This window comes from Lepus europaeus, chromosome 13 (assembly GCF_033115175.1).
Source record: "Lepus europaeus isolate LE1 chromosome 13, mLepTim1.pri, whole genome shotgun sequence".
Classification (NCBI taxonomy): domain Eukaryota; kingdom Metazoa; phylum Chordata; class Mammalia; order Lagomorpha; family Leporidae; genus Lepus; species Lepus europaeus.
The window spans coordinates 28476604-28501811 of record NC_084839.1 but is presented as its reverse complement, the minus strand read 5'-3'; the positions used below and the strand labels follow the sequence as shown (position 1 = coordinate 28501811).

The window sequence follows — 25208 nt, the reverse complement described above, 5'->3', positions numbered from 1 at the left end:
AACTGGTACACAGAATTACAAATGTGATATTGAGCAATACATTCCTATTTTTCCTAACCAAATGACTTATTTACAACATTAATTCATATTCTAAGTTTAGCTTAAAAAATCTAAAAATTGAGCATAATCTAAAGGCATATAAGCACAGATAATTCTGTGTAAAAGGACACTTACATGACAATCTCATTGTTTTTGAAAATTATTTTCTTGTCCTTAGACTCTGCAATGCCTTAGAAGTGGCTAATACTAAGATATAATAGGGAAAAGGTAGAAACCAAGTTCCTCATTTTTTAACAGCTCATGGACCCAATTAACAAAACAAAAATTTGTCATTCCTCAGTACTATTTGAATTTCAAAATCAATAAAGCATCATTACTCTCTCAACAACATAAAATAAGTCTTCTTAAAATCAGGACTAGGCCAGCGCCGCGGCTCAACAGGCTAATCCTCCACCTGTGGCGCCAGCACCACGGGTTCTAGTCCTGGTTGCCCCTCTTCCAGGCCAGCTCTCTGCTGTGGCCCAAGTCCTTGGGCCCTGCACCCACATGGGAGACCAGGAGAAGCACCTGGCTCCTGCCATTGGATCAGCGCGGTGCGCCAGCCGCAGCACACCAGCCACAGCAGCCATGGGAGGGTGAACCAACGGCAAAGAAGACCTTTCTCTGTCTCTCTCACTGTCCACTCTGCCTGTCAAAAAATAGTAATAATAATAATTCAGGACTGATATTGTAGAACAGTGGGTAAAGCTGCAACTTTGACACAGGCATCCCATATGGGCACAAGTTTGAATTCTAGTTCCTCCACTTCTAATCTAGCTCCTTGCTAATCTGCCTGGGAAAGCAGTGGACAGCCCACATGCGTGGGCTCCTGCACCCACATAAGGAGACCCAGAAGAAGCTCCTGGCTTTAGATTGGCCCAGCTCCAGTTACTGTAGCCATCCAGAAAGTGAATGAATAGATGGAAGATATTTCCCCCACCGCTTTTCTTTACCTTTCAAATAAATACATTCAAAAAGAAGAAATGCTATTTTCTGGGCCGGCCCAGACCACTACCATCCCAGTTGAGCTCTGGTTGGAGTCCTAGCTATACAACATCCAGTCCAGCTCCCTGCTAAATCTCTTGAGAAAGTAGTAGAAGATGGCCCAAGTGCTTGAGTCCCTTTAATCTATGTGGGAGACCCAGATGAAACTCCTGGCTCCTGCCTTCAGCCTGGCCCAGCCCTGGACCCTGTGACCATTTGGGGAGTGAACCAATGTTTGGAAGATTTCTTTCTCTGCTTCCCTCTAACTCTGCGTTTCAAATAAATAAATTATAAATAAAAGAATAAATGCTATCTCCCAATGACTGTCTGTTTTCTACTCTTTCTTCCATTTGCTCATCCTGGAAAAAAAAAATCACTAACTAAATACACTGATTACCATCCAGCCCCTTGCATAAGATAATCTCCTAGTTATTACAATATCACTAATATATTCCCCTTGCCTAGTAGAGAATAACTACTCAATAAATACTTGATAATCACATTAAGAAACCAGTATGAGTTTTTTGTGTCACTCAGTTTAGATGTCCACCTTACTGTTTCCAGTAAACAAAATATATTTACGGAGCCAGCATTGTGGTACAGCAGGTTGAGCTGTTGCTTGCAACGACGGCATCCCACATGGGTGCTGGTTCCTATCCCAGCTGCTCCACTTCTGATCCAGATCCCTGCTAATGTGCCTGGGGAGACAGGAGAAGATGGTTCGAGTACTTGGGCCATGGTACCCAGGCAGGAAAACCTCCAGTAGCTCCTGACTTACACATGGCCAGGCTCCAGCCACTGCAGCCATTTGGGTAACGAACCAGCGGACTGAAGAGCTCTCTCTCTCTCTCTCTCTCTCTCTGTGCCTTTCAACTAATAAATAACCAAATCTTAAAAAAATTTAAAAAAATACTAAAGGGGAAAAAATCGTGGGCAAAGAACAAAACTTACACTTTGCCAAAGAGAAGACATAAAAGGCAAAGAAGCACATGAGGGGCCAGCACTGCAGTGCAATGAGCTAAGCTGCTGCCTATAACACTGGCATCCATATGAGCACCAGTGTGAGTCCTGGCTGCTCCACTTCTGATCCAGCTTCCTGCTAACGGGCCTGGGAAAGCAGCCGAAGATGCTGCTGACTTAGGAGACCAGGATGGAATTCCAGGCCCCTGGATTTCGTCTGGTCCAGGTCTGTTGCAGCCATTAGTGGAGAGAACCAGTGAACCAAAGAGCTCTCTCCCTCTCCTTTTCCCTTTCCCTCTCCCTGTCTCTGTCTCCCCCTATCTCTAGCTCTTTAACTCTTTCAAATAAATACATAAATCTTAAAAAAAAAAAAAAAAAGGCAGATGTTATTAAAAAAGAAAAAGCACATGAAAATATGCTTAACATCTTTCACTGTTAGGGAACCACAAACTAACACAAGACACCACTAACTCATATAATTAAGAATGGCGGGGGCCAGCGCTGCAGCTCACTAGGCTAATCCTCTGCCTGCGGCGCTGGCATACCAGGTTCTAGTCCCAGTCAGGGCGCCGGAGTCTGTCCCGGTTGCTCTTCTTCCAGTCCAGCTCTCTGCTGTGGCCTGGGAAGGCAGTGGAGGATGGCCCAAGTGCTTGGGCCCCTGCACCCACATGGGAGACCAGGAGAAGCACCTGGCTCCTGGCTTCAGATCAGCACGGTGCGCCAGCAGCAGTGGCCACTGGGGGGTGAACCAACAGAAAAGGAAGACCTTTCTCTGTTCTCTCTCTCACTGTCCACTATGCCTGTCAAAAAAAAAAAAGAATGGCGGAAACAGAACAAAGAAACCTCAAAATGTACCTAGACTAAGTGCGAATGGGTAACTTGTTTGCTGATGGAACTGTAAAATGGTGTAGCCAGTTGAAAAAAGAATGTGGTAGTTTATTATGACATTACCCATGTACTTAACACATGACCCAGACTCCTCCTTATATGTACCCAAAGGAAACAAAAACACCTAAGACTTGCATGTGAATTCTTATAGCAGCTTTATTCACAACAGCTAAAAACTGGAAACCCAAAAGGTCAATTCTTCAGTGAAAGAATTAACAAATGGTACATACACACCTGGAACACTGCAACAGTGAAAAGGAACAACTGACACGTGAGGAACACCGATGAATCTCAGAAACATTACGCAAAGTGAAAAATGCCAGACACAAAAGGCTAAATGGGGTACGATCCTATTTATACGATACTCTGAATACAAACCAGAGACAGGTCTGATCAGTGACTGCCAGGAGCTGAGGGCAGGTGAGAACACAGGTGGTGAAAGGGCAAAAGAACTCCTGGGGTAATGAAACATTTGGTGTAGTTTATCACCCTGGTGGACGCTACCAACTGCTTGTTAAAACTCAAATCTTCCCAAAACTCAACTACACCCCTTATATGTAAATTTTATCATATGTATCTCAATAAATCTGATTTTTAAAAGTAGTTATTTCAACATTTATATGTAAGAGTTTTCATTGTGGGTTGCCTTATTCAATACCAGATCTAAAATTATTCATTACCAAATTTAGATTAGAAGAGGAAAAAAAACCTTTTGGGTCCAGTGTTGTGACATAGCAGATAAATCTGCGCCTGCAGTGCTGGCATCCCGAATATGGGCACTGGTTCGAGTCCTGGCGGCTCACTTCCAGCTCTCTGCTACGGCCTAGGAAAGCAGCAGAAGCTGGCCCAAGTTCTTGGGCCCCTGCACCCATGTAGGAGGATGGGAAAAAGCTCCTGGCCTCGCATCAGCACTGCTCTGTCCATTACAGCCATCAAAGGAGTGAACCAGCAGATGGAAATCCTCCTTCTCTTTCTCTAACTCTGCCTTTCAAATAAATAAATACATCTTTAAAAAAATCAAACAAAAACCTTTTTAAAGACATCTGTTCTGGAATAATTACTTCCCAAAACAGTGTAAACTACCAGAATAGAAGAAGGGATCACTTCCTGCCCATTAGGATGGCTACTATAAAAAATTATCCAATATAGGAGTGGGAATTTAGCCTGAGAGTGAAGATGCCTATGAAGGGGCCAGCACTGTGTCACAGTGGGTTAAGCTGCCGCCTGCGATGCAGACATCCCATATGGGCACCAATTCGTGTCCCAGCGGTTCCACTTCCAGTACATCTTCCTGCCAATGTGCCTGGGAAAGCAGCACAGGATGGCCCAACTTCTTGGGCGGCTGCACCCATGTGGTAAACCAGGAAGAAGCTCCTGGCTTCAGCCCAGACCAACCCTGGCCATTGCGGCCATTGTGGCCATCTGTGGAGTGAACCAGCAGATGGAAGATTTCTTTCTCTAACTCCACTTTTCAAATAAATAAATAAATAAATGGCTAACAACAAAAAAACACAGGGCTAGCACTGTGGTGTAGTAGCTATGCCTCCACCTGTGGCGCTGGCATCCCATATGAGAGCCAGTTCAAGTCCTGGCTGTTCCACTGCTGAAGCAACTCTCTGCTAATATACCTGGAAAGCAGCAGAAGATGGCCCAAGTGCTCCAGCCCTTGCACCCATGTAGGAGACCCGGGAGAGGCTCCAAGCTCCTAGCTTTTTTTTTTTGACAGGCAGAGTGGATAGTGAGAGAGAGAGAGACAGAGAGAAAGGTCTTCCTTTGCCGTTGGTTCGCCCTCTAATGGCCGCCACGGCCAGCGCACTGCGGCTGGCGCATTGCGCTGATCCAAAGCCAGGAGCCAGGTGCTTCTCCTGGTCTCCCATGCAGGTGCAGGGCCCAAGCACTTGGGCCATCCTCCACTGCCTTCCCGGGCCATAGCAGAGAGCTGGACTGGAAGAGGGGCAACCGGGATAGAATCCGGCGCCCCAACCGGGACTAGAACCCGGTGTGCTGGCACCGCAAGGTGGAGGATTAGCCTGTTAAGCCACGGCGCCGGCCACAAGCTCCTAGCTTTTAATCAGTCCAGCTCTAGCTATTGCAGCCATTTAGGGAGCAGACCAGCAGATCAAAGATCTCTGTCTCTCCCTGTCTCTCTCTCTAACTCTGCCTCTAAATTTAAAAAATAAATCTTTAAAAAAGATAGCCATATCCCACAACAGAGTGCTTGGGTTCAATTCTGAGTTCCAGCTCCTGACTCTAGTTTACCAATGCTGCAGATTCTGGGAGGCACACTGATGGCTCAAGTAACTGGTAATTCTGTCTTTCAAATAATGAAAATAAACACAAGACACTGAGTTGAACACACACACAAAAAAGACACTGGGTTTAAGTTTGGTTCCCCCACTTACAATCTAGTTTCCTGCTAATGTGCATCTGGAAGCCAGCAGATAATAGCTCAAATACTTAGGTTCCTGCCACCCAAGTGGGAAAGCTGGATGAAGTTCCAGGCTCCTGCTTTGGCCTGGCCCAGCCCCTAGCTACTGCAGACATTTGGAGAATGAGTCAGATAACAGAAGATCTCTGTACTTCTCTCTGCCTTTCAAATGAAATGAAATAAAAATGTTTTTTTCTATGTTAAAAAAAGATTAGAGAACATTTTCATTTTCCATAATTGTGCATTATTTTATTTAGGTACAAGGGAACTTGAAAAAGTCCATGGAAGATGCAATTAGAAGATAAGTTACTTTGGTGTAAAAAAAACTTTCAAATTTATGCATGAAGAGTCCTCAATAAAGTAATGGGAAATGCATTTTATGAGAAAAAATGATGCATGAGTTTCAAAACTGTTTTTGCATTAAAAAACCTCATTTTAAATTCCATTTTCCACAATTTTTTTCAAGTACGTGGGTGTTACACATACTAACAATGGATGCACTAACAATATCCCTATTTAAAAGGAATTAAGTTGGGGCTGGCACTGTGGTACAACAGGTTAAAGCCCTGGCCTCAAGCGCAGGAACCCATATACACGCCGGTTCTAATCCTGGCTGCTCCACTTCCTGTCCAGCTCTCTGCTATGGCCTGGGAAGGCAGCAGAAGATGGCCCAAGTCCTTGAGCTCCTGAACCCGCGTGGGAGACCTGGAAGAAGCTCCTGGCTCCTGGCTCCTGATCGGCAGAGTTCCGGCCGTTGTGGCCATCTAGGGAGTGAACCAGTGGATGGAAGACCTCACTCTCTAACTCTTTCAAATAAAATAAATCTTAAAAAAAAAAAAAAAAAAAAAAAAAAAAAAAAAGAAGTAAGTGTGGATGAGGTGTTCTAGCGCAGCAGGTTAAACAGCTGCCTGGGACATCAGCACCCCAAACTTGAGTGCTAGTTCAAATCCCAGCTACTCCACTTCTCATCCAGCTTCCTAAAGGATTGAGAAGCAGCAGATAACAGCTCAAGTACTTGGGTTCCTGCTACTCAAATGGGAGACTGAGATTCAGTTTCACTCTTGGCTTCAAGCCTGGACCACCCTCACTTTGCAGCCATTTAGGTAATGAACCAGGCAGGGATGGAAGACCTCCATCTCTCTGCCTTTCAAATACACACACACATACATACATATTTAAAAATAAGTAAATTAATTAATAAGAGAGGGGGCTAGCACTGTGGTGTAGCGGGTAAAGCTGCCACCTCAATTGCCGGCATCCCATATGGGCTCCAGTTTGAGTCCTGGCTGCTCTACTTCCAATCCAGCTCTCTGCTACAGACTGGGAAAGCAGTAGAGGATGGCCCAGTCCTTGGGCCCCTGCTCCCATGTGGGAGACCCAGAAGAAACTCCTGCCTCCTGGCTTTGGAACAGCTCAGCTCCAGCCATTGCAGCCATGTGGGGAATGAACCAAAGGATGGAAGACCTCTTTCCCTCCCTCCCTCCCTCCTTTCCTCTCTCTTGGCTTCTGTCTCGCTGTAACTGCATTTCAACAAAATAAATAAATCTTAAAAAAAAAAAAAGAGAGAGAGAGAGAGAGAGAGATGGAGCCAGCATTGTGGCCTATCAGGCAAAGCCACCACCTGGAGCTAGTTCCAGTCTCCACTGTTCCCCTTCCAATCCAGCTCCCTGTTAATGGCCTGGGAAAAACAGCAGAGGATGGCCTAAGTGCTTGGGCCCCTGCCAGCCTCAGCTGCAATGGCTGTCCGAGAAGTGAACCAGCATATGGACGATCTCACTCTGTCTCTCCCTAATTTTTTCAAATAAATAAGTAATGTTTTTTTAATAACTAGTTGTGGCACTAATTCCTAATAGCTCCTGATTAATCTCTCACAGTTCACTATATTGGAGCACTGGTTTGAGTTCTCGCTATTCTGCTTCCAATCCAGCTTCCTGCAAATGTGCCAGGGAAGGAAGTAGTACATGGCCAAAGTATCTAGGCCCCTGTCACCCATGTGGGATACCATGATAGAATTCCTGGTTCCTGGCTTTGACCTAGCCTATATCTGGCTGTTGCAGACATTTGGGGATTGAACTAGCAAATAGAAGATCTGTTTCTCTTATCTGTTACTCTGCCTTTCAGATACATAAATAAATCTTTACAGTAAAGATTTATTTTCCCTTTTTTTTTGGGGGGGGGGGGACAGGCAGAGTGGACAGTGGAGGGAGACAGAGAGAAAGGTCTTCCTTTTTGCCGTTGGTTCACCCTCCAATGGCCGCCGCGGTAGGCGCGCTGCAGCTGGCGCACCGCGCTGTTCTGATGGCAGGAGCCAGGTGCTCATCCTGGTCTCCCATGGGGTGCAGGGCCCGAGCACTTGGGCCATCCTCCACTGCACTCCCTGGCCCCAGCAGAGAGCTGGCCTGGAAGAGGGGCAACTGGGATAGGATCGGTGCCCCAACCGGGACTAGAACCCGGTGTGCTGGCGCCGCAAGGCGGAGGATTAGCCTACTGAGCCGCGGCGCCGGCTTATTTTCCCTTTTAACTTGCAAGGTCTGAAACCCATGTATAGAAATCATTTGGGCTGGGGCCGGTGACATAGCATAGCAGGTAAAGTCGCAGCCTATACTGCCAGCATCCAATATGATCGCCAGCTGGAGACTCAGGTGCTCTTCTTCTAATTCAGCTCTCTGCTACGGCCTGGGAAAGCAGTCAAAGAGACCCAGGTGCTTGGGCCTCTGCACCTGCACGGAAGACCTGGAGGGAGCTCCTGGCTCCTGGTTTCAGATCAGCCCAGTTCCGGCCATCAAGGCCATTTGGAGTGAACCAGAAGAGCAAAGATTTTTTTTTTTTTTTTTAAGATTTATTTATTTATTTGAAAGTCCAAGCTATACAGAGAGAGGAGAGGCAGAGAGAGAGAGAGAGAGGTCCTCCATCCACTGGTTCACTCCCCAACTGGCTGCAACAGCTGGAGCTGCACTGATCCAAAGCCAGGAGCCAGGAGCCTCCTTTGGGCCTCCCACACAGGTGCAGGAGCCCAAAGTGTTGGGCCATCTTCCACCACTTTCCCAGGCCACAGCAGAGAGCTGGATAGCAAGTAGAGCAGCTGGGACTCAAACCAGCACCTATATGGGATGCTGGCACTACAGGCAGCGACCTCACCTACTACGCCACAGCGACAGCCCCAAGAAAGATTTCTGTCTCCATGCCTCTGCCTAACTCTTTCAAGTAAAATTAGTAAATCTTAAAAAAAAATCATTTAGGGGTTGGGGTTGTGGCACAGTGGGTTAAGCTGCTATTTCAAAAGCCCACATCTCATGCTCAAGTGCCTGTTTGGAGTCCTGGCTATTCTCCATTTCTGATCCAGCTTCCTGCTTTGGTGCCTGCAAAGCAACAGATGATGGTTCAAGTACGTGGGTCCCTGCCACCCATTTGTGAGACCTGGATAGAGTTTGTCTCCTGGCCTTGATTGGCCTAGGCCTGGCTATTGAGTTAACCAGCAGATGGAAGGTCTCTTTCTCTGCCTTTCAAATACATTTTTTTAAAACAGTTAAGTGTCAACTTAAAAAAATAACAATATAGTTCCCATTTACTGAGGACCTCCAACATACAATCATGTGTAGGAACTAAGCATTTTAGAAACATTATCTCAGAAAAGAAAGTAACTTCCCAAAATTCTGTATGATCAAGAACCAAATGTCAATCTAGGGACAAGCTTTTGGCCTCATGATGAGGATGCCTGCAACATACTTCAGAGTACCGGAGTTTGATCTTTAGCTCTGGCTTTTGATTTCAGCTTCTTGCTAATGCAGACCACTGGAGGCAGCAGTGAGATGGTTCAAGTAGCTGGTTCCTGCTACCCACATGAGACCTGGATTCAGTTCTCACCTCCATGTCAGCTGTTGTGGGCTTCTGCACAGTGAACCAGTGGATGAAGCACTCTCTCAGTGTGTCTCTCAAATAAATACACAAAAAGAAAAACAAAACAAAAAGCCCTTCAACCTATAAAAATAAAGTGTAAATTTGGATAAGAAGTACTGTAATTCAAAAGGGGTTAAAATTAGACACTCAAAGCTAAAAAAGAAAAATAAAAAACCAGTCCCCAATATCTAGGAGCTGGGCCAGTAGTATTATACAGGGCTTGGCTGACTGGTACTCACTGCCTGAGATCTACTGCACAATTTCACAGAGTATCAAAATCAGGTAAGGTCAATCTCTATGATGGAACAAGACCACTCCATAATTTTGTCTAAACACATATAAAATATTAACACTATCCAAACCATGAAATACCAAACATCCCCCTCATCCAGCTAATGGCACCTGCTTCTAAACCAATTAGAGCTCTAGCTCTCATTTTTATCTTCCCTCTTTCTAGATGGGATTTAAGATACTTACAAAATCACTCAGTTCATGACACCATCCAATCCAGAGCAAAATCCTGGTTCCTTAAACCCTCTTACAAATATGAGCCCAAAACCTCTAATATCTTTTTAGCACACTTTTCCTAAGATGCACCATAGTTCCCCATAATGCCTACTCTGCCTACAAACCCCACTTATTCAACTACAGGTACATACCTGGTAATCGCTGACTGGAGATCACTGACAAAGCCCACTAACAATACCAGTTAAGGGCCAGGATAAAGTAAAGCCACTACCTGCAATGCCAGCATCCCATATAGATGCCAGTTCGTGTCCCAGTTCTTGCTAATGGCCTGGGAAAAGCAGAAGATGGCCCAAGTGTTTGGGCCTGCACCCATGTGGGCAACCCAGATGAAGCTCCTGGCTTGGGCCTGGCTCAACCCTGGCAGTTGAAACCATCTGGGCAGTGAACCAGCAATGAAAACTGTCTCTCCCTCTCTAAAACTGTTGGCTTTCAAATAAATAGATTTTAAAAGAAAAAACAAATAATACTAGTTAATTCTCACCCTATCATAAAATATCAGCAGTGGAACAGTAAAGATGTATGAATAAATACAGCATGTCTGTACTATACCTAAGTAGCTGGCAAAGCATTTCATTGTCTCTAAATAAATCATAAAGGAGCCAGCACTGTGGCATATCTTGTAAAGCTACCGCCTGCAGTATTGGCATCCCACTTGGGAGCCAGTTGGAGTCCTGGCTGCTCTACTTCTGACCCACCTCTCTGCTATGGCCTGGGAAAGCAGTAGAGGATGGCCCAAGTGCTTGGACCCCTGAACAAGCATGGGAGACCTGGAAGAAGTTCCTGGCTTCAGATCGGCCCAGCTCTGGCCATCACAGCCATTTGGAAAGTGAATCACTGGGTGGAAGATCTCTCTCTGCCTTTCAAATAAATAAATCTTTTTTAAAAACATCAGATTCTCGGCCGGCGCCTCGGCTCACTAGGCTAATCCTCCGCCTTGCGGCGCCGGCACACCGGGTTCTAGTCCCGGTTGGGGCACCGATCCTATCCCAGTTGCCCCTCGTCCAGGCCAGCTCTCTGCTGTGGCCAGGGAGTGCAGTGGAGGATGGCCCAAGTGCTTGGGCCCTGCACCCCATGGGAGACCAGGAGAAGCACCTGGCTCCTGCCATCGGATCAGCGCGGTGCGCCGGCCGCAGTGCGCTACCGCGGCGGCCATTGGAGGGTGAACCAACGGCAAAGGAAGACCTTTCTCTCTGTCTCTCTCTCTCACTGTCCACTCTGCCTGTCAAAAATAAAAAAATAAAAAATAAAAATCAGATTCTCAGATTTTTCTTAATTACCAAAATGAATGGCTGCTAATGTGATTCTGTTCATAGATGTTTTATTCTAGAGAATGTCTAGAATAAAAAATTGTTAATAATTCACAAAGCAAGAAGAGAAAAGCTATTATCAGCATATGAACATCTTTACTGGCTTTGCAGGAGTAGTAAGCCCAGTGTAAAGAAAATTAGTATTGAAATGTAGACAATTTATTCTTCAGCAAAGAAAAGTCCAATTACTACTGGGTGTAGCAAAACAAATTAATAGGACAAGCAGCAGGAAGGGTTAGGGAAGATCTTTCTTCAATAACTTAACATCTATTTACTGACTACTCCTTAACTGTTATTAGGACAGCTAACTCAGTTACAAATTCATAGAGTTTAACGGTACTCAACCTTAGGAAAAATATACACTGAAAACTAGAAACAGAACAAGGGATAAAGTCCCTAAAAGTGGTAGCCTTGGGGTTGGCGCTGTGGAAAAGCAGTTTAAGCTGCCACCTGCTGCTCCAGCATCCCGTATAGGCACTGTTTCAATTCTCAGCTGCTCCACTTTTTTTTTTTTTTGAAAAAACATTATGTATTTATTTGAAAGGCAGAGTTAAACAGAGGCAGAGGCAGAGAGAGAGGAAGAGAGGTCTTCCATCTGCTGGTTCGCTCCCCAGATGGTCACAACAGTCAGATCTGCAGTGATCGGGAGCCAAGAGCCAGGAGCTTCTTCTGGGTCTCCCAAGCAGGTGCAGGGGCCCAAGCAGCCAGGACCCCAACCAGTGCCCATATGAGATGCCGGCACTGCAGGCGGCAGCTTTACCCACTATGCCACGGCACTGGCTCTCGCTCCACTTCTGATCCAGCTCGCTGCTAACGTGCCAGGGAAAGCAGTGGAAGATGGACCAAGTGCTTAAGCTCCTTCACCCGCATTCGAGAGCAGGAAGAAGCTCCTGGCTCTGGCCTGGCCCAGATCCAGCTGTTGCAGCCATTTGGGAGTGAACCAGTTAATAGAAGATATCTCTTGGCCGGCACCGGGGCTCAATAGGCTAATCCTCTGCCTTGCAGCGCCGGCACACCAGGTTCTAGTCCCGGTCGGGGCACCGGATTCTGTCCCAGTTGCCCCTCTTCCAGGCCAGCTCTCTGCTGTGGCCTGGGAGTGCAGTGGAGGATGGCCCAAGTACTTGGGCCCTGCACCCCATGGGAGACCAGGAGAAGCACCTGGCTCCTACCATCGGATCAGCGCGGTGCGCCGGCCACAGCGCGCCGGCCACAGCACGCCGGCCGCGTCGGCCATTGGAACCAACGGCAAAGGAAGACCTTTCTCTCTGTCTCTCTCTCTCACTGTCCACTCTGCCTGTCAAAAAAAAAAAAAAAAGATATCTCTTTCTCTCTCCCTCTCCCATTCCCTCTCTAACTTTGCCTTTTAAATAAAATAAATCTTTTTTAAAAAGTGGCAGCTTTTCTGTTGCTTTAGTGTAAATGTCACTAAATATTCTTTGTGTAAAAAAGTGTAATTTACTTGATAAGCAGTGAGAGATGCAGCAACAGAGCAAGATTCATAGAGTGACAGCACCCACCCATGGATTTACCCCCTAAATACCCACAATGGCTTCTTGGCCTGGGAGAAAACCAGAACTCAATCCAGGTCTCCCACCATGATGCAGGAACACAATCACTTCAGTGACTACCACTGCCTCCCAGGGTCTACATTAGATATCAGGAGCCAGCAGTTGAGAACCCAACACGGTCACTCCTATGAGACACATGAATTTAACTACCAGGACAAACACTGGCCACTATTCTTGAAGAGAAATGTTTTGTGTTTATTAAAAGTACTTTTTTAAAGGTATGATACCATTTTAATGTCCACTCATCAAATTATTTCCTGGAAACTTTAAAGCAGAACCATTGGATCCAAGGCTTAAGTAGGAAGTTAATCCTCTCAAGATGGTAGGTGTATAAAAGTTTTCAGGAGTAAAAAAGTTATCAAATCTGACACTTTTGATTTCTACTCTCCATTCTCATTTTCTGAAAACAGAGGGGGACAGGCATCTTTGGGTAATGCATTTTAAATAAAGCACAAGTTTGAGTTATAATGAATTACAAACTATATGGTAATTAGTTTTTTAAAGCCTGCTGTTTTTGTACCTTAAACTGATCAAAAAGAAATAAAAATCGATTGATTTATTTAGATGATTTCTCTCCTTGATGACAGATTCGTCAACCCAACAACATCCTGAGAAACTGGCCCTCCCTCACACACCCTGGGCCCTCACTCTTTAGTCCCACAAATGTGAGAAATCATAGCACACCTAGATCACCTCTACCTCTGTATTCTTCCAGGAGACCTCAGGCTTGTCTACCTTCAGGAGCCATGCAAGACATGTTAGGTCACGTTCTAGTTAATCCAAAGAAATACTACCACAACCTCCTTTTCTCCCCCATGTATTTCTTTAAAATAAAATAAAAAAAAAAATTATTTGAAAGAGTTACAGATAGAGGGAGAAAGACCTTCCATTCACTGGTTCACTCCCCAAATGGCTGCAATGGCCAGGGTTTGGCCAGACCAAAGTCAGAAGTTTCTCCTAGGTGTCCCACATGGGTGCAGGGGCCCAGGTATTTGGGCCATTTCCCACTGCTCTCCCACGTGCACTAGCAGGGAGCTGGATATGAAGGGGAGCAGCTGGGACTCAAACCAATGCACATATGGGATGATGGCACTGCAGACAGCAGCTTTACTTGTTGCGCTGCACTGCCAGCCCTCCTCTACGTTATTTCAAGAATCCAGTTACCAAATTTGAAAACCTGGCAGTTTAAAATAAAAAGTGTAATACTATTACTCTGTTCACCTAAACTCTGTTTTCGGTTTTGCTCAGCATCTGCTCTTTAAACTTCAGTTTCTGAACATACAAAATGGATATGCTAGATTATCATTCTTCTAGGGAGGTGCAAAATTAAAGAAGATATCTATAGTGGGCTAGGCTGCCACCTGTGACTCGGGCTGATCCAGCCCCCTGTTAATGGCCTGGGAAAGCAGGGGAAGATGGCCTAAGTGCTTGGGTCCTTGCACCCATGTGGGAGATTTCGACGAGGCTCTTGGCTCTTGGTTCTAGCCTTGCAGCCCAGGCCACTACAGCCATTTGAGGAATGAATGAGTGGATGAAAGACCTCTCTCTGTTAACTCTGCCTTTCAAATAAAATAAATTTTAAAATAAATTAAGATACCTAGAAAATTCAACTCTGAGAAAAATGTGTAAATGTACATAAAATACAGATGCATTACTTAAAATACATATTTATTCAGCCGGCGCCGTGACTCAGTAGGCTAATTCTCCGCCTTGCGGCACCGGCACACCGGGTTCTAGTCCCGGTTGGGGCACCGATCCTATCCCAGTTGCCCCTCTTCCAGGCCAACTCTCTGCTGTGGCCAGGGAGTGCAGTGGAGGATGGCCCAAGTGCTTGGGCCCTGCACCCCATGGGAGACCAGGAGAAGCACCTGGCTCCTGCCATCAGAACAGCGCAGTGCGCCAGCCGCAGTACGCCTACCGCGGCGGCCATTGGAGGGTGAACCAACGGCAAAAGGAAGACCTTTCTCTCTGTCTCCCTCTACTGTCCACTCTGCCTGTCAAAAAAAAATACATATTTATTCATCACATAATAAATGTCTTAATACATTTCACTCGAGAGGAAATGTGTTTTTCTCAAATATTTATAATGCAAAGCTGTGCAAATTAATGGTATCTAATAAATGTTTGTTCTAATGAACTGAACTCACATATCCTATTAAGTAAACAGAATTTGCTGTGCTATCCCTCTCTTTTTATTTATTCATTTGAAAGGCAGAGTTACAAAGAGGCAGAGAGAGAGGTCTCCCATCCACTGGTTCACTCCCCAGATGGCCACAATGGCGATAGCTGCACCAATCCAAAGTCAGGAGCCAGGAGCAGCTTCTGGGTCTCCCACGCTAGTGCAGGGGCCCAAGCACATGGGCCATCTTCTACTCTTTTCCCAGGCCATAGCAGAGAGCTGCATCGGAAAATGGAGCAGCTGGGACTCAAACCAGTGCCCATATAGGATACTGGCACTGCAGGCGGTGGCTTTACAGGCTACACCACAGCACTGGCCCCTATACTCTCTTAAAATAGTTTGGCTTCAGACAAAATAAGGGCTTTACAGCAATTCAGTTTCAAAGCTGAGTATACCACAAGAATAAAATTCAAAAGAGTCATCAGATAAACATTTATACACTATTATCATTCCAAGGTACCAAATGTTTCATTAATGAAGGCCACTATATTCTGAAATACCCACATCACCTGGCGAAACAAAGTGAGTGCCTGTTAACACTATGTTCAGAAGCTAAATTACTAAGGGAATGGCAGTACATGACATGATGAGCCCTTTAATAAATTTACCGCAGAATTACAAGCCTTGAAGACTGCCTATTCTACTCATTTCTATTTGTCCACGTAAACTTCGATGCAGTGGAAAAGAGGGAGAACAAATTTCTCCTGGACTTAGGATTTGTGTTGTCAAGGATGGCAGAGACACAAAAAGACTTCAATTCAAGTTGTCTTTCAACCACTGGATTAGGGCGGAAGCACAAAAATTCTCAATAAGCTAAAGAAAAACTTTTAGAAGATAACCATGATGGGGCCATCGCAGTAGGTTAATCCTCTGCCTGCAGCGCTGGCATCCCATATGGGCGCCGGTTCTAGTCCCAACTGCTCCTCTTCTGATCTAGCTCTCTACTGTGGCCTGGGAAAGCAGTAGAAGATGGCCTAAGTCCTTGGGCCCCTGCACCCACATGGGAGAACAGAAAGCAGCTCCTGGCTTCGGATTGCCGCAGCTCAGGTTATTGAGACCAACGGAAGGAAGACCTTTCTCTCTGTCTCTCCCTCTCACCGTCTGTAACTCTGCCTCTCAAATAAATAAATAAATAAAATCTTAAAAAAAAAGGTAACCATGACAATATAAACTCAGTTTTTAGGGGAAAGTGAACACACAACTAATTTGTTTCAGTTTGAGCTAATTTAATTTGGCATGTGAGGGGACCAACTGTGGAACTCAAGAGTTATCAGTCATTCTGATATCCACTTTACCAGATAAAATATAACTAAAGTAAAACAAACAAACAAACAAAAAAAAAACAGTGAATAGAAACATCAAGTAGGAAGAGGGTATATTACATATAAATTGAAAATTAAAATATTTTAAGAGGATGCAAACGTAGACATATGAATATATGACATTGAAAAGTCAGTCATGAGCCTAAATCCAAGGTCTGAATTGTGTTATTTACACCTCACACAGAACTGCTTGCCTTTCAAGCCTAAGAGCTTAGGGTCTTGTTAAGCACCTGGGATTTCCTTTTTCTTTGGTCTTATTCTATCTCTCGACTCCCATTTTCTTTCATCTCTTGTGAAACACACTAGTGAAACAATCTATCAGCAAACGCATTCCCAGCATCACACAAGGTCTCGGAGTAGATGAGAAAGCCTCGGAGGATCCTCCGGTACCAGCTTACTGCAGTGAAACCCTGCTTCCCTAGGAGGGCGGTGGAGAGCTCTCTCCACCCTCCCCGAGGGACCCTGGTCGTCCCAAAGAGGCGGTCAAGAACGCAGAGCCTCCTTCCACAAACACACAGCCCTCTTCCTAACCGGCCGACCTTCTGGTGGTCTCTCAGCCTCTGCTCTGTCCTGACTCCTCAACCATGAACACCTGCCTTCCTGTGCCCTAACTGCTCACCCAGGCCCACAGATACACAGTAACCACCACGACTGAGCTCTGGAGGTTGGTAACAGGGAGACACTACAAATGAGCTGCAGATGGTTTCTGTTTTCACTAATGGGCAACTCACCCCAGTACCTAATTGACACAGGTGAACAAGTGCTGTTTGGGAGAAGGCAAAGCAAGATGGCAGCATACTAGAGGTGAGGATGAAAAGGAGAGATTTTTGAAATGTTATCAGACTCCTTCTAATTTCATTTATCATAAAAAAAAAAGTTCACTACCAGTGAGCACAGGTTTGGAGTGAGCTGCTTTAATCCTCAGAGCTTTAGTTTTCCGCTCTGTATAAGAGCCGACAGCATCTGTAGCTTCAGTTCACAGGGTCATGGTGAGGCGTAAATACGCCGATACATGAAAACAGCACACTGCCTGGCACCCAGGAAAACTGAAATCAAGTTAGTTTCAAAGAACCTGCAGGATGCAGCAGCCTTGCCTTCCGCTGGAAACATACATCTCTGTTTTGGGTTTCATTGTAAACGGATACCTCCAAGTTTTCTCAATTCACTCAACATTCTACTTAGAGACTGAAGAGGCCACCTTGCAATACTTAAACACTTGCTTACTAAACACCAAAGCAATCAGAAGCAGAAGTTTCAGCTAAAATACAACTTTCCTTAAAGAGATTCGGGAATCATTTTACCACTAAAATTAGTCTTGGAGCTTTAAAAACTAAGCCGCATTCAGCTGCCCTCATCCTCAGCTACTCGCAGAATCAAGTCACCGTTTGTTCTTTTTACTGACACTTCAGTACTCTGCTTTCATTGCAAGCCTGTAACCCGGCACAGCTTCTTCGGTATCGAAACCTGGCCGGGAGGCAGCCACACACTGTGTCCAGGGCCAGAAAGGATCCCTGTGGTCACGCTAGGACAACTGTCACTGTCACCAGCGCGTCCGGGCGCCTCTCAAGGACTCGGATCGTGCAGCAGCGTGGGGGCAGGCTGGTGTCTGAAACAAAGTCCACGGCGAGGGCGCGCTGAAACGGGAGAGGTCTGGCCGAGAGCCGCGGACGAGGGTCTGACCCGCACGGAGGCAGTCTCCCGGGGCGGATCGATTCCGGGGCCGCGCCGCTGCCCGCAGGCGGGGGGCGCAGGTGTCGCCCGCCCCAGGCGCGCCGCCGCCCCCTCTCCCCCAGCCCCCCAGGTACCTTTCTCGTCCTCGTCGATGCGCAGGGCAACGGAGATGTACTCGAAGGCCTGTTTGTGGAAGGCGCGGACGCGCTCGGCCTCGCCGCCCGGCACCGGCTCCGGGGGCGAGGCCGAGGCGGGCGCCGGCGCGGCCCGGGAGCTCCTCTTGGCGGCCATGAGGGCGCGGGAGAGGCGCTGGCAGAGCCACACGAAGAGGAGCCCCAGGTGGAAGGCGACCAAGCGCAGCAGCGCGAAGCCGACGAAGAGCGGGTAGGAGAAATAGTACAGGTTCCGCTTATGCGGCGACTCGGGCGGAGCGGCCGGCCCGGCGGCGGGAGGGGCGGGGGCCAGGCAGGGGGGCGGAGGCCTGGGAGGCGCCGGGCTGCTGGCGCCGCCGGAGCCTTTCTTCTTCCCTCGTCCACCCGGAGAATTCATTCACAGCTCCCACTGCCGCCGCCGCCGCCGCCATAACCCGCCTCCCGCAGACCGACGGCGACCCAGCGACGGCGGCGACTGCTTCGACGGCGAGGGCCACAGACCCCCCGCGCGCCGGCGGCTCCCGGGAGCTCGGCACCTGCCCGCGCCGCCCGCGGCCCCGCCCCTCGCTCGGCCAAGAGCACAACCCTTTCTCCTCCTTCTCCTCCTCCTTCGGTCGGTGGCTCCAACACCCCCCCCCTCCGCCCTCTCAGCGCCAAGGAAGCTCCGAGCGCCGGCCGCGTACGCACACGCGCATGCCCTTCCGTGCCTTTCTCCGCCGCGCGCGCACGCGCGCACGCCGCCGTCTTTGTTGACCTGGGCTCTTGTGCGCGTGTGCGGCGCCCGCCACTCGGCCCTTTCCTCGCGGAACTACACTTCCCAAGGTGCACTTCGGCTCCCACGTAGCTCCGCAGACGGCGCTTGCCCTGCGAGCTCCTACCAGCAAGCTGGAGAATCGCCCCTTGAATAGGGAGACTGCGGCTTGGGGCTGCCAGTAAGTTTGCAGCGCTTCTATCTCTCGGTGGCGTGGTTTCACCATTTCTGCCAGTTGACTTCACTCTTTTACAAAGGTTGATGGGTCTGAATTCAGGAGCAGTGAGTATACGGACTGGAGTTAGGGGAGCAGGCAGTGAGGAGACAAACATGAAGTCATCCCACGTGAAAAATGTTACCTCTACGGTGAGGTCAACGAATCTAGGATTTTCACTAAATTAGCACGAGTTTAGATGTCTTGTCTGAAGAATTAACTTACTCGAATACGGACTTTTTAGGTTTCTGCGCAGCACCCTGTAGTTTGCTGAGGAAGCCGTGCTGTGGTTTTCCTGGCGTTTTTTTGTTTTAAGTCTACTTGGCTTCCCTTCCTTTGGGCAACTATCCACTCACCTCTGCTCCCAGGGTTCTCCTGAGTTGCAAACACAGAACTCAGGATCAGTCGGGCAATGAGACTCCCCTGGGAACTGGGATCTTGGCTGGAGAAGGGCTGAGAGCGAAGGTGGCTGCCACCGACTGCTCCACGGAGCTCCCCGGCTAGAGCATCCCACTGTGGTCCCAGAGCAGCCGAGTTCCTGGGCTGGCCGGATGATGTAACCTATCTAATACACTTTGGTCTATTTCTCTTCCCCCGTTTCCCCCGCTTTCTCTTTCTCCCCTCCCTATCCCCCTGTCTCTGTTTTTTTCTCTTCTCTTTTGACTTGAGTTAGCCATAATTGTTCCTTGTTGCCTAAAACAGAAGAATCCTACAAAGTCCCCATTATTTACAGTGTGAGGTCTACGGAATCTCAGCATCCTGCCACAACTTTAATGATTACGCAGCAAGACTCTCCTTCAGGTATCCTAGGTTACAGCAAACACGACCTGCTCCCCGTGTGCCTTCTGCTTCCTCCTCCTGCCTCTGTGCTTCTGCTAGTTCCACATTCTGAAATGGCCTCTTGCAGATGATCAATTTTCTTTCCTGCCTGCCCTGCATAGCCCTCTTGTTATCTGTGGTTAATTATACTTTTACATATAGTTACATAGTTTTATATGTTATATCCATACATATATAAGCAAAATGTACAGAACTTAAATGTGCAAGTTAATTTTTTTTAACATTTATTTTGGGTCAGGTGTTATGGATCATTGAGTTAAGCTACCACCTGCAATGCCAGCATTCTATAAGGGCACCAGTTCAAGTCCCTGCTGTTCTACTTCCAGTCTAGCTCCCTGCTAATGTGCCTGAGGAAGCAGTGCAAGATGGCCCAAGTGTTTGGGTCCCTAACCAGGAATGCCAGGAAACTCCTGGCTCTTGGCTTTGGCCTGACCCGGCCCAGCTCCAATTGTTGCAGCCATCTGGGGAGTGAACAAGTGGATGGAAGATAACTGCCTCCATCTGCCTTTCAAATAAATAAATCTTTAAAAAAAAAAAAGAGTGCAGGCCGGCACTGTGGCTCAACAGGCTAATCCTCCGCCTAGCGGCGCCGGCACACCAGGTTCTAGTCCCGGTGGGGGTGCCGGATTCTGTCCCAGTTGCCCCTCTTCCAGGCCAGCTCTCTGCTGTGGCCAGGGAGTGCAGTGGAGGATGGCCCAAGTACTTGGGCCCTGCACCCCATGGGAGACCAGGATAAGTACCTGGCTCCTGCCTTCGGATCAGTGCAGTGCGCCGGCCGCAGCGCGCTGGCCGTGGCGGCCATTGGAGGGTGAACCAACAGCAAAGGAAGACCTTTCTCTCTGTCTCTCTCTCTCACTGTCCACTCTGCCTGTCAAAAAAAAAAAAAAAAAAAAAAAGTGCAAGGGTAGACATTTGGCAAAGCAGTTAAGCTACTGCTTGGGAGGCTCACATCCCATATCAGAGTGCCTGAGTTGTAGTCCTGGCTCCACTTCTGTTCCAGATTACAACTAATGCACACCGTGGGAGGTAGCAGGTGATGGCTCTCGTTCTTGGGTCTCTGCTACCTACCTGGGAGATGTGCTTTAAGTTCTGGACACCAGGCTTTGGCCTGGCTTGGCCTTTGCTGTTGTAAACATTTAAGGAGTAAATCAGTAAGTGAAATATTCATGTGTCTGTCTCTCTTTTTCTCTGCCTTTCAAATAACTTTAAAAACAAAGGATGGGCATGGTAGCATAGCAGGTTACGTTACCGCTTGTGCTGGTCGCATCCTATTTCAGAGTGCCTGCTTTGAGCCTCTGCTACTCTGCACTTTGGAACCAGCTGCTTGCTAATGTACCTCAGAGGGCACAGAGGATGACCAAAGTACTTAGGTTTCTGCAAGCCACCTGGGGAGACCCAGGTGGAGTTCCTAGCTCCTGGCTTCTGCTTAACTTAGCCCGGGCTCCTGTGGACAACTGGGGAATGAACCAGCAGATGTAAGATACATCTCTCTCTGTCCCCCTTTCAAATAGTAAATAAATAAACCTTTAAAAAACAAACTATGGGGCTGGCGTGGTGGCGCAGTGGGTTAACGCCCTGGCCTAAAGTACCGGCATCCCATATGGCCGCCGGTTCGAGACCCGGCTGCTCCACTTCCTGTCCAGCTCTCTCCTATAGCCTGGAAAAGCAGTAGAAGATGGCCCAAGTCCTTGGGCCCCTGCACCCACAGGAGAGACCTGGAAGAAGCTCCTGGCTCCTGGCTTTGGATCATCACAGCTCCGGCCATTGAGGCCATCTCGGGAGTGAACCATCGGATGAAAGACCTCTCTCTCTCTCTCTCTCTCTCTCTCTCTCTCCTCTCTCTCTGTGTGACTCTTTCAAAAATAAATAAATCTTAAAAAACAAAAAACAAACAAACAAAAAAAAACAACTAAACCTGTCTGATTAAACAAAGGATGTATCCAGTTCCTGGAAGCACACTGTAAGCTCCTTTCTAATCTCAATCTCTGTTCTGTACCCTCCAGAAGAAGCCACTATCATGAATTCTGCATCACCCATTTTTTACCTGTTATTTTAGTTTTGCAATATATTTATACGACTCTAAACAATGTGTTGTATAGTTTTAACTGGTTTTGACTTTATATAGATGTAATCATATTGTCTTTTCTTTTTTTAAAAAAATTTATTTGAGCCGGCGCCGCGGCTCACTAGGCTAATCCTCCGCCTTGCGGCGCCGGCACACCGGGTTCTAGTCCCAGTCAGGGCACCGATCCTGTCCCGGTTGCCCCTCTTCCAGGCCAGCTCTCTGCTGTGGCCAGGGAGTGCAGTGGAGGATGGCCCAGGTGCTTGGGCCCTGCACCCCATGGGAGACCAGGAGAAGCACCTGGCTCCTGCCATCGGATCGGCGTGGTGCGCCGGCCGCAGCGCGCCTACCGCGGCGGCTATTGGAGGGTGAACCAACGGCAAAAGGAAGACCTTTCTCTCTGTCTCTCTCTCACTGTCCTCTGCCTGTCAAAAAAAAAAAAAAAAATTTATTTGAGAGGCAAAGTTACAGATAGCAAGAAGGTGAGACGGGGGTGTGGGGGAGAGATCAATCTTCCATTTACTGGTTCAGTCCCCAGATGGCCACAATGACTGGAGCTGGACCAATCTGGAGCCGGGAGCTTCTTTTGGGTCTCCCACGTTGAGTGCAAGGGCCCAAGCACTTGAGCCATCTTTTGCTGCTTTCCCAGGCCATTAGCAGAGAGCTGGATTGGAAGAGGAGCAGCTGGGACATGAACCAGTACCCAATGGGATGCTAGCGCCACAGGTGGAGGCTAAACCTAGTATGCCACAGCATGGGCTCCTACCTGTATTCTTAATTTGCTTTTTCTCCTCAATATTTAAATGTTTGAAATTCCTCCCTGGTGATTTTTATAGCTATAGTTTATGCTCACCACTATGTAGTATTCCATTATATGAATTTATAGCAATTTATTTTAATGTTCAGCCATTGACTGATACATAGTTCAGTGCCAGTTTTGTTTATCTTTGCTCAAATAACTTTTTTTAAAAAATATTTGTTTCTTTGAAAGGCAAAATTACCCAGAGAGAGGGAAAGACAGAGTTATCTTCCATCCACTGGTTCACTTCCCAAATGGCCTTAACAGCAAGGGATATGGACCAGCCCAAAGTCAGGAGCCGGGAACTCTATTTGGGTCTCCCATGTGGGTAGCAGAGGCTCAAGTACTCTGGCTACCTTCTGCTGCTTTTCCCAGATCATTAGCAGGAATCTGGATTGGAAGTGGAACAGCTGAGACTTGAACCTATGCTCATATGGGATGCCGGTGTTGCAAGAATTGGCTGAACCTGCTGTGCCACAACTCTGGGCCTTTAGCTGGTTCTTCTACTGGCCTTCCCTGGGGTCGTCCATGTGCATACAATCATCTGATGGCTTGACTCATGGCCTAGCCAGCTTCACTTGCAGGTCCACGGGTTCTTTGTGGCTATTGGCTGGGACATGTGTCCCTAGCAGGATAGCCCAGCCATCTATATGGCATGTGGTGATGTGAGAGTATGAGTGGAAGCTGTATGGCCTCGTGAAGCCTAAACTCCAAAGTTGCACAAGGTGACTTTGCTACATTCTGTCATTGAAGCCAGTCACAAGGCTAACTCCAGTGCAACAGCTATGAACACAAACTCCACATCTTGATGGAGACATGGCAAAGTAGCATTGCAAAGGGACATATAAGGATGAGTGGAATTGTAGGCATTTTTGCAAGTAATCTAGCATAATGATTGTGGGTAGAATTTCTTTTTACCTGATATTCAAATAAGAACTTAAGTGTATCTTCTCATTTTAGAAAGCAGTTCCTAACCATTTTTCTGAACCGTAAAAATCTTAGTTTTTATCACAGAATTCAACTAACATATGTATAAGGAGGTAACAATAACAATGATGATGAAGACTACTATTTGCTAACATTTACTGAACTCATATCCTAGGCTTAGTTAAGGTAACTTTTACCCTCATATCAGTCATCAATACTTGAATTAAGCATTATTGCCTCTAAATTTTACAATAAAAAATTTGAGGCTCTGGGCTGGTGTTGTGGCATAACAGGTAAGTCTGCCTCCTGCAACACTGGCATCCCATATGGGCACTGGTTTGTGTCCTGGCTGCTCCACTTCTGATCCAGCTCCCTGCTATGGCCTGGGAAAACAGTAGAAGATGGCCCAAGTGCTTGGGCCCCTGCACATGCATGAGAGACCTAGAAGAAGCTCCTGGTTCCTGGCTTCAGATCAGCTCAGCTCCGGCCATGTGGCCATCTGGGGAGTGAACCAGCAGATGGAAGATCTCTCTCTCTCTTTCTTTCTTTCTTTTTTTTTTTTCTTTTAAGATTTATTTGAAAGGTAGAGTTACAGAAAGAGGGAAACAGAGACAGAGAGATCTTCCAACTGTTGGTTCACTCCCCAGATAGTGTAACAGGCTCTCAAGGTTCAAATTCTTTAAAATATTTTGTTTTTTGTTTTTTAATTGTTTGACCACAGCTATTATCATGATGCAACTTTTTTAAAATTAATATATTTATTTGAAAGTCAGAGTTACACAGAGATAGAGGAGAGGCAGAGAAAGAGAGAGAGAGGTCTTCCATCCTCTGGTTCACTACTCAGATGGCCGCAGCGGCCAGAGCTGTGCCGATCCAAAGCCAGGAGCCAGGAGCTTCTTCCAGGTCTCCCACGTGGGTGCAGGGGCCCAGGACTTGGGCCATCTTCTACTGCTTTTCCAGGCCATAGCAGAGAGCTGGATCAGAAGTAGAGCAGCTGGGAGTCAAACCGGTGTCCATATAGGATGGCACAGTACATAGTGCTTCTGTGATTTAAGATAAAAATACAGGCTTTCAAGAGCATCATTTTTGGGGTGGGCACTGTGATGCAACAGATTAAGTTGCTGCTCGAGATACCCAGATCCCACATGGGAGTGCCGGTTCAAGTTTCAGATACAATGCTTCAGACCCAGCTGCCTGCTAATACATCCTGGAAGGCCGAAGAAGATGGCTCGAGTGCTTGGGCCTCTACCACCTGCATGGAAGACCCAGACTGAGCTCTGGGCTTCTGGCTTCAGCTTGGCCCAGCCCTAGCTGTTGTGGGCATTTGCAGAGTGAACCAGTAGAATGAAAGATCCATCTCTCTCTCATTTTTTTCTCCTTTCAAATAGGTGAAAATAGATAAATCAGTAAACATTATTTTTTAAAAGAATTACATTTTTACATATGTTTGTGTTTTGTTAAGTACATCTTTGGCCCATGGGGCAGGAGTGATCTTTCATTTCAGGCATCCAGATGCTGGGTTTCTGACCTTTGGCCCCCTGCTTGCTGCGTCTGCTATCCATTTGCACCTAATACTCGCTGTGCTTTTCTGCACTTTGCCATTGTTCTGTGTGGTAGAAATATGGAATCAAGGGTCAGCAAGGCTAGGATTGGTATTCTGATTCTGGACTTTTTATTTGTTTGATAAGGAGC

At 47.1% G+C, this 25208-nt stretch overlaps 2 protein-coding genes across 4 annotated transcripts in view; one reads left to right on the top strand and one right to left on the bottom strand.

The window, feature by feature from the left end:
- Positions 1-18416, bottom strand: part of SPAST (spastin) — a 66798-nt gene extending 48382 nt beyond the window's left edge. For 2 of the 3 annotated variants that reach the window (XM_062209218.1, XM_062209219.1), the window contains exon 1: positions 17906-18416. In XM_062209218.1, coding sequence (XP_062065202.1) covers positions 17906-18320 — 415 coding nt within the window. In that variant the 5' untranslated portion in view covers positions 18321-18416. Of the gene's footprint in view, positions 1-1605; positions 1673-17905 lie in introns of those variants that run through there. The other variant, XM_062209220.1, reaches the window with a different exon arrangement.
- A 335-nt stretch (positions 18417-18751) lies between these two features.
- The window catches only part of DPY30 (dpy-30 histone methyltransferase complex regulatory subunit), a 34333-nt gene continuing 27876 nt past the window's right edge, over positions 18752-25208 (top strand). The window contains exon 1 of the mRNA XM_062209217.1: positions 18752-18855. The gene's annotated coding sequence lies outside the window, so the exon portion shown is untranslated. The remainder of the gene's footprint in view (positions 18856-25208) is intronic.